The sequence below is a fragment of the Myotis nattereri genome (assembly GCF_964212035.1).
Source record: "Myotis nattereri genome assembly, chromosome: 5".
In the NCBI taxonomy this organism is placed as follows: domain Eukaryota; kingdom Metazoa; phylum Chordata; class Mammalia; order Chiroptera; family Vespertilionidae; genus Myotis; species Myotis nattereri.
This window is the reverse complement of record NC_138080.1, coordinates 88298758-88313060: the sequence shown is the minus strand read 5'-3', so window position 1 is coordinate 88313060 and position 14303 is coordinate 88298758. Positions and strand designations below refer to the sequence as shown.

The following is a 14303-nucleotide window of genomic DNA, read 5'->3' as shown; positions in this document are numbered from 1 at the left end:
AAGAAGGAATTCAGAGTTTGAAAGCAAACAGAATGCTATGCATTAGGATGCTACTATACTTACAAATTCTGTGGCTGGATCAGGAGTTGATATCTGCTTTTAGGATTATCTGAGATAAAACACTATAATTTCCTTGCTTGTGACAGAAGTAAAATCCACTTCATCTTAATTTAGTGTATTTATAAGGCATTAGTTGAACACCCTCTTTATCTGTTCGATTGTTTTTTAGAACGAAGTCATGCACGGACGGTGTTTTCCTAGCTTGAGAAAGAGGAAGGCATCAGCTTTAGGTCCTTTGATTTTCTGATTCCCATACCGGTCTTAATTGGCTTTCCCCCACAGAATGTGACCATAAGATGGTCTTTAGACAATACCCCAAAGTGAAACAAATCTAGAAGATTTTGCTCTTAAATAAAAAAAGTCAGGGATGTTTATTTCACTCAGGTCTACTTTATTCTACAAAGAAATCAAGACAATGGTGGCAAGATCATATGGGAGAAGACATGTGCCTCTTGTGAATGGAGTCACAGGATAGATTCAACATTCCCCATAACGTACAAATTGAAGTTTGTTATCAGTTTTCCTGTGGAGATAAAAGAGTAACAAATGAGATATTAAAGCCATAAGCATTTTATTAGCAACCAAACTTTACTAATGAACCCCCAAATTGTACCAGGTTACCTCCTTTACTGACATATTTAAGAGGAGTGGTTGCAATTTAGAAATATTTAACATAAGGAACAATGCTCCAAATACAACACAGTTTATGTCCCTGAAAACATATTTTAATGGATTATTTTATTTAAAGGTGATGCATATTTAGATGCCTCCTGTCATAACATTGTAACTTGTTGCTTATAAAAAAATTCCATATATAATATACCATATATATTAGATGTTTGTTTTTATCCATGTACATTTTGCAAATAGTTAAAAGGAACTATATGTTTCTATATATTCTAGTACATAACTTATCATTTAACTTTTTGTGAGCTGATGCTACTATATCTTGCAGACAATTACTCTTTAACCTTTAAAGTACTGTTGGCTATTTAATTTTTGTTAGCACTCCAACATACACATTTTGTGGAGAAATCATACTCTGAAACAGAGCAAGTTCTTTAGGTTTTGCAGGTATTGTCCCCCTTTTGTATCAGTCATTAGGGGACTCTAATGTATTTAAACTGTCGAAGCTGAACAATAAACATTCTACCAGATGCAGACTGGCATGCCTAGGAGGAGGAATGTTCCTTGTCCCTGGAAATAATCAAGCATAGACTGTGAGATGGCTTGCTGATGTTTTTTGTAGAGGGAGTGTAAGCAATAAATTAGTAGTTGGAAGTGGAATTAGATTACCCTTAAGTTTCCTTCCAATTCAGAGATGCTAGGCTTCTCTGGTTGACTATTACTACCAGAATATGTAGGGGTACAATGGTACCAGGGACTCCAAATCCTATGAATTGTGAGAATCCCATTCATCACACTCAATATGAGATGATCCACATATTCCTTATGCCTTAAACCACTTCTTTGAAATGTGATACATTTGTCTTAACACAATTATTATACTTTAAATATGGAATAGAAAAATGTTTCAATACTTACTGAACTTCATCACAAAAGAAGCAATCATTGGCATAAGTTTTGCCATCAGATCCACAAATTGGTCCATATAATTCATAACACTGTCTCTCTTCTCCTGGTGGTAACTTTTTAAACTTACTACAATCAACCTGAAAATAGATATTAAAAATCTTCAATTCCTTCTACCAAATTTTTATTCCCAGGATTTAGAATTTTCTAAGTAAGTTTAGAAGGCTCTGGATGCATTCATTTTGTATTCTAGTTGTCTGTCCTCATCTAACTTCTTTGAAATCTATCAAGTACAGAGATGTTTTATATAAGATATAAAATCATGAGTGGTAGCTGGTAAATAAATCACCATTTATTTAAACGTAGAATCCACCCACTGTAGTCAGTACTGGCTGATGTGTCAGCTCTTAATGCTTATGGTACGTTTTGTTTCCTGCTGTCTCTCTTTCACTTAAAAAGTTCTAAAGGAATGCAAGTGTGAGATGTATTATAGAAATACTTACATTTTAACAACTAGTACACCATTGACAACTTTAACTATTGGTAACAAATGACTTGCTATACACATCATCAGCACATAGACAGATTTATGTTAACACTAGAGTCCCGATTCACGAAATTCATGCAAGAGAAGGTCTTCCTTCCCCCAGCTGCTGCCATCGGCTTCCCTCTGGCACCTGAGACCCGGGCTTCCCTCGCAGCCCCAGCTTCGTCTAGAAGGTTGTCCAGTCTAATTAGCATATTACACTTTTATTATTATAGATTGTAGTTGATAACCACTGTGAAATTCCTGGAGCAAAGCCAAGGGGATGAGCCACTTGTAGGAGCAAGTACACAATTACTAAGCAAGAATTTCCTGGGTTTTTCATCTATGAGCAAATTGAAAAGTGTGGACAGAAAAATCAAACACATTGGAATTCAAATCCTGACTCTCCGAACCTGGGACAATTATTTCGCCTCTGTAAGCCTTAGTTTCTTTATCTGTAAAATGATGGTGATATACCCACATTTTCAGATTAAAGTATCAAATGCATACCTGAGCAAATGTGTGTCAAATGCTTAGCAATACACAACATGGAAAACACTGAATAAATAACAGCTATAATTTCTCTCCCTAGGTGTCCCTTCCAGGTCTGCACAAACTCCAGTTCTGTATAGAAGACTGCATTCCCAGCTCTTTCTGCCCACGAGTTCCAGATATGTTATTTTACTAATTGTTTAATGTTTTTACTTGGATAACCTGAAATATGCTCAAAGTTAAAGTTGAATTCCTCCTCCCCTTCAGATATGTTCTAGGAGTGAACTTAGTCATTCCTCTAGTCACTGAGCCCTAGTCTTAGAGCTGAGCTGAGTGCTGGAAATACAAATAGTAAGCACGCCATGACAGCAGAGGAACCTCAAGTGTAGTGGAGCAGAACAGAAAGTGTAGCGCCCCATGCTGAGGACACACAAGCATGATTTCACTTCCTCTCCTTGCCTGCTCAACTCCCAGTGCCAGAATGGTGTGATGGTCAAAAAGTGACCAGGAAACGACCAAGGCTTAATGCTCATTAATCCCTGTCATTCTCACACAGCTACTGAGTCGTGAAGGATGGCTTGAATTCAGGCCTGCCTGACTCCAAACTTATGTTCTTAACATTATTTTTTTTTAATTGCTTAAATAAAAAGACTCAAAGACGTGAAAGGAGCTGCCTAGGCCACAGGGTCACACCGCTAAAAAGCTGTAGAGCTTAGACTAGAACCCATAGTGCCTGGCTGCTGGTTTAAAGTTTTTGTAGTCACACCTACATTTTCTTAATAACAGTCATTATTTAACATGAGCCATGAAGGAAAGCTTCACATGAGCCAAAATCTTCATTTTCTAAGTCAGAGAACAAAGAAACGTGTGGACCACTTAAAAATGGTAAGAATCAGGACTTGTCCTTACTGAGCTTTCCTATGCCTGGGTACTGTGCTAAATCTTTCCAAGCACTAGGGCTTTAAGTGTCACCTGATCAAAGACTTGGGACTGAAACCCAGATGCTGGTATCTAACCATTTTTTTCCCCATCACCTCCATTTCAGAAAGGTCTGTGTACAGTTTTTGAATAAAAGCAGTTTTGAAACTTTAAAAAATAACTGTTCAAATGGATAGCAACGTTATCCTGTACAATGTCAATCTTTCCTTACTGATACAGGCATTAAAATTACGTAAAAGTAGCACTTTCAAAGCAAGACGGATGTACTGACCGGTTTTCTAGGTAGGGCACATTCTACATCTGTAAGAAAAACAAGTACAAGAAAAAATTAATCTCTGAAAGAATCTAATCTCATTAGAAAAATAATATTTGATTTATGTTTCAGCTTTCTCAACCTGTCATGAAAAGTATAAGATTCTCTTCAGAACTTTCGTATCAGCATATCAAAAGTTGAAACACAAAACAGATTTTTGTTTTAGAGCAGAATTAGAGTGCAGTCAAAAGCATGGAAAAGCTGCTATAATAATGAGTCTTATTTCTTCCTATCATAATCAGAGTTTAGGAAATAGTAAGAGAAAACAATGGAGTTTTCTTTTTTTAGGAAGTGTCTGCTCTTTCCTAGCAGGCAGAGATGGCAGGGATTGAGAATTCTAGGGAGTCAGACCTTAACTCAATAGTGGAAGGAAAGTAACAGTTCATGCTGCCCAACTATGGGTTGGACTGCTTCATGAAGAAATCAGTCCCTATAAATAATGATATCAAGTCAGAGTAGAGTCTGGATGAACACTTTCCAAAGTGGTGACACAAAATGGACTTGGTCTTAGTTGACCAGTTAGGTCCAATACAGGGCCTGAGATGATATGATTTAGTGATGTATTGGTAGAGACCAAAAAAATGTGCCATTTCAAAAACTTCCCTTATTATCTATGTGAAGTGTATACCCCAGAATTATGTGGGCAGAAGATGACAGGAGCTATTGGTATCAAGGGAGGGGCAGTGTTATGAGGGAGATACTCACAGATTAGTGCCAGGGCCAAGAGCAGGACAAAGGCTGTCACTCTCATGCTGCTGAAGAGGTGAAGGGCATTCAGATGGAGGCAAAAGAAGTGCCTTTCTGGTGTCTGCCCAGCCACTTGCGTGCTGCTTTTATATTGTCAAGAGTTCCTGCCTCGATTGTGAAACACCTATTTGCAGGACCAGAATCCTGGGAGGTCAGAAACATCTGCTGGGTATGGAAGTTCTTTTATTGTGAAAGACAGATGAATTTACATGACCATTTAATAGATAATAGGACCTGATAAAGCTGGCATTATTTCCTTGTCTCTTTATGTCCTTAAAAGTGTGAGTGCTTTCACATCTGGTACACAATTTGATCTTCATAACAAATCTGTCACATAGTTATTACCATTGTTTTTTGTTCTACAGATGAGGAAGTGAAGTTACAAGGAGGTATTGTGATTTCACTAGTTTTACTGCATGTACTTGTACTACTTTTGCAAGAACTGTCATCAGCATAGCAGTTTATAGGTGTTGAAATATTCCCAGGATCTCCTCTTTCCTCTCTAGTGTCAATGGAAGATGTTGCCAACTGAGACACCAGAATGGGCACAGAGATAAGGTATCAACTGCCAATTCTTGATTAAGCATAAACAAGCAATGACTCATACCCTTTAGCAGGGAGATAATTTTTCCAAGTATCCCACATTTGGGGATCTGGTACAACTACTGTTTCCTGAGATGGTAAAGCGGATGGGGGAACAAGTCAGGCAGGTAAGATTGAGTTTGATTAGAGATATGAGCATGGTAGGTGTTCAATATTCATTTTTACAAATTGAGAAATTGTGTTCAGTAACTAATTCGTATGCATTTTTTAAGTTCTGTGACTTTGTACTTGCTTTTTGTTTCCCTGGAATTACCTATCTCCTACCCAACCCACACTTACTCAGTTGAATTACAACTCAAAGGGGAGGCTACTTCAACACCCTAGGCAGAATTAGACTCAACTTCCTCTATATTCCCAGAGCGGTTTGGTAATGTTTATGAAATACTAACCATGAATCAAGCATTATACTAATTACTAGGTGTATAAAAATGCATATATAGTCCTGCCCTCAAGGAGTTTACAATCTGATAAGTATAGAAGAACACTACCACCAACTATTCAGGACAATTTAAATACAATGTAATACAAGATGCAAGGAAACAACAGATGAGCGAATGATGAGTAGTCTGGGAAAGACTCTAATATTTATTGTGTATATCTTGTAGGATGCTTTATGTTATTTCACTTAATCATCACAACAATAACTGCATATGCCAAGCACAGGGTTTAGGTACCCACTCAAAGTTACACAGCTTGCATGTGACAGAACTAGTTTACAAACTAACTCCTGACTCCTCAGCCACTTCTCTGCCAAACCAATTTCAGAGAAGGTTTCACAGGAGGGCTACATTTGAGCTGAAACCAGAAAAGTAACAGCCATTTCCAGCAAAGGAAACTGTGCATGTACAGACACAGCGCCAGGGAAGAGGAGTGTTAGAGTCAGTGTTCTTCCGAGATAATGGGAGAAGAAGAAGCTGGGTGGGTAACACCATGCTTAGGAGTCTGGATTCAATACCATAGACAATGGGTAATAGATGAAGGGTATTGAACAGAGAAATAATAGCATCAGATTTACACTATAGAAAGATTATTCCAATATGGTACCTAGTAATGACTTATATCGCAGCATTTATAAGAGTGTATAATTATTTTTTAATTCTTGTTTATCTCCCCCTCTAGAATTTGAGCTTTAATTGAACTGAACTCCATTTCATTCCGTGTGTATGTGATCACGTGTATATTTGTGTGTGTGTGTGTTTGTGTGTGTGCGCATTTATTTCTTGGCAGCCACTTGGGGTTCATTGTACAAAACTTTCTCCTGAACAATCAAATATATATGTTCCTCAGTTTTCTTTGAAAACTGAGATATTATACCCCGATCTAAGACACAAATACAGACAGAAGTAAAGATAAACTCTCTGGGGAGATTCTTTTAATGAGGTACAAAAAGAAGCCAGTAAGTCAGTTGGGCATGAGTTTGAAGGAAAGCACAACAACTTTCCCCACTCAACAAAGATGACTCCACATCTGCCCCTGCCCCACATCCTCCCCGGCCCATCCCCCAGAACCTCTGCCATGGTGAGGAAGATGGTCATCAGAGACCCAGGATGATGACGATGACACAGGATATCATTGCTCCCCACACACGTCTATGGAGAAGTTAACATCTTCCTTCATGAAGAAACTGAACCTTCCCAGAACTTTTCCTACAGGAAGACACAGTTAACAATTCATTAGCACAACAGGAAATTTTGCATAATAATAGAGCTGAAAGGAACCAAAGAGACCTTGAGGCAGAACCTCATTTTGCAGGTGAGGCAATGGAGTCTCTGAAAAGGACTGTCCTTTTCAGAGGCAGAAGCAGAATTTCCCCAGACTGGTGAATCCTCCACCCCACCTGCTGCTTCCACTGATCCCAGGGCCCAGGCTGGTCACCCAATGTCTTCAAACATCCAAGGAGCGATTCTCCCACAGGAAGTTGAAGTGCCTGCCCTTTAGCCTTTCCTGGTCAGCAGGACCTGCGATGGAGCTGGGTCCTGCTTTAGGAGGACAGCTTCCACCACACGTTCCCTCAGTGTCCTTGAATACAAGCTAGTCTCTAGGCCAAAGGCCCAATGTGTGCAGGTTAGAGAGATGCCGCTTTGGTGAAGCAAACTTTCCTGCATAGGAGTAAATAAGAAGACATATCCTTCTGGGCTTGGGGCTTAGGGCTGAACTTGCTATTTTAACTTGTTAAGATAATCACAAAGATGAAAAAGACAAGATCTAAAATAAGAGGCCAGAGTACAGTGGTCTAAAAGAGAATTGTCAATGAGCAAAGTGCACTTGCTGTACAAACAGTAAATGCTAAGTTGCCTGTTCTACACCAAAGAAGGGACATCTTTCCAGTTGTTTGCCTTCAAGAACACTGTGCAGGCCACACAAAATATGTAAGGAAATCATGCCCATGGGATGCAGGTCCAAGTGCTGACAGCTTGCATCCCCCTATTTTAAATATACTTTGATTCCAGAGAGGAAGGGAGAAGGAGCCAGAGATTGAAACATCAACAATGACAGAGAATCATTGATTGGCTGCCTCCTACACGCCCCCTACTGGGGATCGAGTTGGCAACCTTGGCATGTGCCCTTGACTGGAATCAAACCCAGGAATCTTCAGTCTGCAGGCAAACACTCTACCCACTGACCCATCCCCCTATTTTAGATAAAAGAAAATATATTTGTGGTAGCCATATTCCCTCTATCCCTCTTAAGACTACAGATATTTAGAGCCACTAGGAAACTGAAGAGGATAAAGGCCCTCTAGCCACAGTTTGTCTAAGGAAGAAGCTGTGTTATGGCCTTATAGAAGTCATGTAGGATAATAATTTTCAATTTTTCTGTCTTTATTGATTTGAGTGAGAGAAAAAGGTAGACAAAGAGAGAGATAGAAACATCAATGGTGACAGAGATTGATTGACTGGCTGCCTCCTGCATGCTCCCCTACTGGGGATTGAGCCCAAAACCTGGGCATGTACCCTGACTGGGAATTGAACTGGTGATCTCGGTGCATGGGACAATGCTCAACCAACTGAGCCACTCAAACCAGGCACAATTGATTTTTAGTGTTGGGCTTAGGACCCTTTCTGCAAGCAAGATATTTTATGGAACTCCACAACTGGAAATGGTCAAAAGCTGAACTTGGAGTTGGAGACCACCCCAGTTATCACTTTAACACTTTAGGTGACTTCTGATTGCCTCTCTGGACCCTGGGGCAGCAATTTGATAACTCATGCTATTGTTGGACTTCAACTAAGAGATAGGAGTTGGAGATTCTGTAATGAATGGTTGAGCAAATAATGGTGGCCCAATTTTGGCCTGACTATGAGGTGGTCAGTTTTCTATCCACACCTGCTGCTTCCAGTTGGGACTAAGTACAGCTCACGGAGAGCTAAGCAGACTCATGGAAAGAAGAGAGGTTTGCAGTGGAGGGCTCTGGCCCCAGGTTCTTCCCCCTCCATGCCCCATGAGGTACTCACAAGTTCTCAATGCACAAGTGGCATTCATTCCCATAGGTGATGTAGTCAGAACCACAAACAGGCAGGTATGTGATGGGGCAAGGGATAGCCACCACTGGGTACTTCTTGTAAATGCTGCAGTCCACCTGTGACAGACACAAGGGGAATGTTCTGCGTTGCTCCTGGATCCCAAGCTAGGCTAGCCTGGCCTCTATTGTACAGGAAGCAAAATACCAACCTAGAATTTCCAGCTCAGATACTCTGATGCTGGTGCCGCTATGTTAGGCACTAATGTCACTATGACAAATACCAGTCACACTGGCACCACTTCTATTATGACTTGTGCACGCAGTTAGCAATTCCTGAGCATTTCCAGGCCAGGCATTAAACTTAAATCTTACAGGAATTTTCTTTAATCTTCAGAACAACTGAATAGAGTAAGTTCTACTATTACCCCTATTGACAGGATTGGGGGAGATGAAGGCTTGGAAGAGAGAATTTGTATCACATAAAAGCTAGGAAGTGGTGAGGTTGAGATCTGAATCCAGAGCCTGTGCAATTAAGCAAGATCATGCCTCTGAAATGTTGTCCATTCCATCAAGACTTCACCAGTCTCTCAACTGGAAGTTATCTCTCTCTTTTCAAACTAGGGAATAATTTTAATTCTATGGTTATTTATGTCATCCTTCTTCAAACAGCAGGGGAGATTTCTTTATCTGTGTCTGCCTCCACTTTTTACCACCCTAAGCATACTGACTTAATGCTCCGTATATATTTGGTAATTATTTGTTGACTCAGTGAGAGTCAACAGTAATGAAAATGTAATTCAATATACTCATGGTTCTTAAAGACAGACTAGCAGCTTCTGAAAGAGAAATAGAGATAGAAATGTTAATAATAAAGCGAAGTCTTGAAGTCTCATTAATTAATGTCATTTTGATCCCAGAGATTAAGACTCTGTGTTTTCTCTGGCAATAAGTCTCAGCACACATCCCATTCTTATGCAAAAATTTTGGCTGTTTGCAAACAGTCATTAGGTAAACCCTTGGTTCAGGCAAGGGAATTACCCAAATCTCCTCCCTTCCTTACCATGGGACACTTCTGGAGCTCATTGTGACACTGGTAGTGGTTTAAAGTCAGGTCGCAACAGGCAGTATTGTAGCCACCATTGCCAAGAACTGAAGCACCATCTTGGATATCCTTCCCCTTCTAATTGATATGAAGGGTTGCAATAACATTTTAAGGTGTTTACATCTTATTTTATTTTTTTAACCATATGGAAAGTCTAATTGTTGACTCCTGGCCTCTGGAGAATTGTACTTTATTTAAACCTTCCGAATTGATTTGGGGAGGCATCCAAATTGTTCTTTGCTCAGAGGAATAGTATCCAATAACAGGAATAGTATCCATATTGCATAACAACTTCCAATGTTCTTATGAAGAAAAGAGTTCATTTCTTTGTTCCATGGAGTTTTTCCCAAAAATCCTTGAATGCAAAGACACTACTAGACCTAACCTTCTCCTGCCCTCCCAATTCTATTAGGGACATGAGATTCTCCCTTCCCAGGCCAGGGCTGTTTGTTTTCTAAACCAGTATGCTTTTGATTCTAAACCCATATAGTTAAAAGCCACACAACCAGACACTTCTCTCAGATGCTCACCTCCTTGGACAAACAAGCTTAATGGTTGTTCACTCTCTACCCTTCCCTCACCTGAGCTGCTGCAGAAGTAGTTCACCGAGCACAGCAGGAGGAGGCCCCCAATGATCTTCATGGTGGAGGTGGCTGCTATGCAAAGGCTGCTCAGGCTGTCACAGCTGCTGTATCAGCGATGAGGTAGGATAGGGGCCATATTTATATGGCAATGCCTGGCTTCCCCGCCTCCCCTCTGAGGTGATCCAGAGTCAATGCTGCCTTTGAGAGGCTCTCAAAGCACAATGTCACACCCTGGGTGGTGTGGCAGTCCATGTCACTTAATTGCTACTTCCTATCTGACCAACACATTAGTTATTTGAGGTGAGAACTATTTTTCTGTCTGTCCTAAAGGTGGGGACTGGTAGAATTCTAAACCTCTTGTATTAGAAGAACTTGACTTGGCCTAGTTATGAAATCAGTGCAAATATCAAAGTTTCTTTAGTTCACAAACACCCAGATCTGAAAGATCATACTTATGTTTATATTTTGGCTTCTGGGAAACTATAGTTTTATTTTTGAGGCAATAAACCTATGAAGCAAGCTGGGACCTAGTGGAAGGAACAGTGATTTTAGCATTTATGAAGTTTGGAGAAGAGTGTTGACATTTTCTAGCTGTGTGATCTTGGGTATGTCATTCATGAAGCTACCAGGAACACCGGGTTATGTTGTTGTAACATATAACCCAAGGTGTACGTGGCTCAGAACAAATTATATTTTTTAATTAAGCTGAACATGTAAGGTGGTCAGCTAATGGTCCTGCATTATCTTCAACGGGTCCCAGGTGGGCAGAGTTATCACTATTTGGAATGTTGTTCATTGTCAAGGTTAAGTGTAGATGTGTTCTTGAGGCTCTCCCTTTTCAGAAATTAAATATTTCAGTCCAGAGGTGACACCACTGCCACTTTCCCTCACCTTTCTGTGAGCTGCCCCAATCATAGAGGATGTGGAGTGTGTTATTACCTTGTCCTTGGACAACCAGATGGGGGAGAACTGAAAATAATTTGCAAATGACACAGAAACTATCCCAGAACTTTAGCTGCATTTCATCTCAATTGGGAACTATTACTTGCCACAGTAGAGTTCACATAATTGGTGTCATGTACGTGACAATCCAAAGTGCAGTGCATGTAATTGTAATTGTGATGATGACGATGATTACTGATGAGACAAGAGTTTCTGCTACAGATTCCTGACATTAGCTTATAAACTGCATTGGGCCAAAAGGCCTTTGTTCGTCTACTGAGTTTAAGTGAATATGAATGAATGAAAACCTGGGGAAGTCAGTTTACTCTTCTCCCGCAATGCTCTGCCGGGTAGGTTAATTTTAGTACATTCTGAAACACAATATCTGCAAAAGATTATAAGCTAATAAATTAAGTTGAATGACTCTATAAATTTTTGAATCTTACATATGTTTGGGGATCAATATAATCTAGCAGTAAGAATATAGCCATGGCCCAGCTGGTGTGGCTCAGTGGTTGAGTGTGGATCCATCAGCCGGAGTTGCAGGCTCAATCTCCAGTAAGGGGCATGCAGGAAGCCGCTGATCTATGATTCTCTCCCATCAATCATGTTTCTAACTATCTCTCCCTCTCCCTCCCTCACTCTGAAGTCAATTAAAAAACATATAATTTTAAAAGATAATGTGGGCATGAAGCCCAGTGGATTTTATTTGTGATCTTATTCTAAATATAAGTTGACTCTGTGACATTGAGTATATAGGTTAAGCTCTGGATATTTTAGTTTCTCATCTGTGACAGAGAAATAATGTTTTACCTCACAGAGTGGTTTGAGAGTTAAATGAGATTATATATATAAATAAGTGTGTGTGTGTGTGTGTGTGTGTGTGTGTGAGCGTGTGCCAAGATCATAATTAGAGCTTGATATATGGTACTTAATTATAGGGAATGTGAGCTTCATGATAACTCATGAGGAAGGAATTTGTATGACCCTTATTTTATCAGTGAGTAAGTTGAGGCTCAGAGGGTTTAAGTAATCTCACCCAAGACCAAGATACGAATTAATGGAGAAGACTGTTTTGAGTTCAGTCATGGAAAAGAAGCAAAGAAATTTTCCTAATAAAGGGATTTCGTAAGTCTTATTATTTCTATGAACTTGTGAAGAGAATGAATACTGGAAGAAAAGCCATTATTTCTCAAGAAGAGGAGTCTTCACTGCAGTTTGAGAATGCAATTTTAACAAAGAGGGATGGGAATGGAATCAATGGATGTCCAGGGTAAACTGGAAAGATAAGCTTACAATGTTGTTGGTTTTTTTTGTTTGTTTTTTAGATATTTGACAGTAAAGGGGAGGAGGAGAATGGAAGAGGCAAATGCTTCAGAAAGGTCTAAGCTAGACTATGCATGCCTTAAAGCCAAAGGGAAGAACTTTAAAATACATGCTGGAGGGTGGTTAATTAGAGGAATTAGAAAAGCAGAAAATAAGATGAACAGCACGGATTGAAGCACCATTCCCTCTGATACAGGGACAGAGAAGACTAGATGAATCTAAAGAAGATATTTTGGAAGGTTGAGGGAGAAGGATGTGGGGAAACCCATGGTAAGGTTGGGTCCAGCTTTTAAGTTCTGATGGTGACTCTGTCAGTGCAAGATTTGGGTTGGTCTGGAAGCTGGAGAAGGATGGAGAAGGCTTGGCACAGACATCAATGGGAGCTGTCAGAGAGTCAACTGGGCTATAAAAATGAACAGCCACTAGACAAAATCGGCACTAGATATTAGCAGGTCCTGGCAGTACCATGCTGAATACTTCTGTATGGTACTGAGTCAGAAATGGAAAAAAGGGATTTTGTGGACAGAGAGTGTGTACATCAGAAACTTGAGGGGGAGCCATAAAGTCTGTGGTCGGCTTGGAAGAGAGTTAAGTGTTCAAGAAGATCCTGATAGATTATGCAAGGTGTGAGCAGTTAAGGGTTGAGAGGTCAAGGTTTGGGCTTTGTGTGAACTTAAGTAGGTGTGGGCAATATGAACTTGAACAATTGTGTATGGAGGCAGTGGCTAATAGGCCAACTTTCAGATGAATTTCTCAGGGGTGGGGCTAAGATAATGATCCTCAGGGTGTATCTCAAGAAAAATCAGATGAAGAATGGGTGGAGATAAAGGTCTTTGGGTTTTAAAAGGTGAGGGAACGTGAGGTCAAATGATCAAGTGTGAGCTGCTTTGTAGTTTGGCAGCTATTCACAGGGAGAGAACATTTTCAAACTGCACATTGAGACACAAAGTGTAGAGGGTCCTTTGGGAGTGAAAGATAAGCCTGTGAAGAAAAACAAACAAACAAACACTCTCCATTTTTTGCCAAGGAAAGTTTATTTATTCCTCCTCATATTCCTGCAAGGGGCCAAAACTGGAGGCCTTGTCAGAGGACCACTATAACAGTGTTTCCACTCTAGAGAAGGCAGGACAGAATGAAAAACATGAAAATAAAAATAAAGGTATGAAACAAGAAGACATTTTGAGAGTGTTGAATCCTTCGTTTCTTTCCAGGTGCACTTGGGGTGCCCAGGGAAGAGAAAGGTGGCCCATTAGAGGGTTAGACACGTGTGAGAGAATTAATTGGAGCATGGCTTGAATGAAGAGTTCTGGGGTTACTTAGCTGGAGGGAAAACAGCACCACAGCTGGGCAGTAATCCAAGTACAGAATAATGGCTGCTGTAGGTGATGAAAGTAACAATATGAAAATGAACCATGTAATAAGCACTTACTCTGGGGCAGATCTCTACTACACCTGCTGTGTGCATGATCTCATTTAAGGCTTCCAATAATCTTATAAAATAGAGGTGGTGTTTGTTCTGTTATTTAAAGGCAGCAGTGGCTTAGAGAAGAGGCTAGTTTAAAGTTAAGAGCCAATGCTTTTAGTAACTCTGATGTATTGTCTTCACATTTAACTTTAGAGATAGATTTGGAGACACATTGAACATTGGGATGACAGGAGTGGACCTGGCAGAA

The 14303-nt window shown here is 40.1% G+C and overlaps 2 protein-coding genes across 2 annotated transcripts; both read right to left on the bottom strand.

Annotated features, from left to right (window-relative positions):
• Positions 1-437: 437 nt before the first annotated feature.
• SPINK9 (serine peptidase inhibitor Kazal type 9) lies at positions 438-4666 on the bottom strand. The gene is made up of 4 exons (XM_081092845.1): positions 4569-4666; positions 3822-3850; positions 1606-1733; positions 438-583 (listed from the first exon to the last, which is right to left on the bottom strand). Exons 1-4 carry the CDS (start codon positions 4612-4614, stop codon positions 538-540), a joined length of 249 nt encoding a protein of 82 aa, XP_080948971.1. The 5' UTR covers positions 4615-4666; the 3' UTR covers positions 438-537.
• A 2147-nt stretch (positions 4667-6813) lies between these two features.
• LOC308520147 (serine protease inhibitor Kazal-type 7) lies at positions 6814-10420 on the bottom strand (the record flags this gene model as incomplete). The annotated part of the gene is made up of 4 exons (XM_081092690.1): positions 6814-6859; positions 8669-8793; positions 9487-9512; positions 10360-10420. 4 exons carry the CDS (start codon positions 10418-10420, stop codon positions 6814-6816), a joined length of 258 nt encoding a protein of 85 aa, XP_080948816.1.
• Between the last annotated feature and the right edge of the window lie 3883 nt (positions 10421-14303).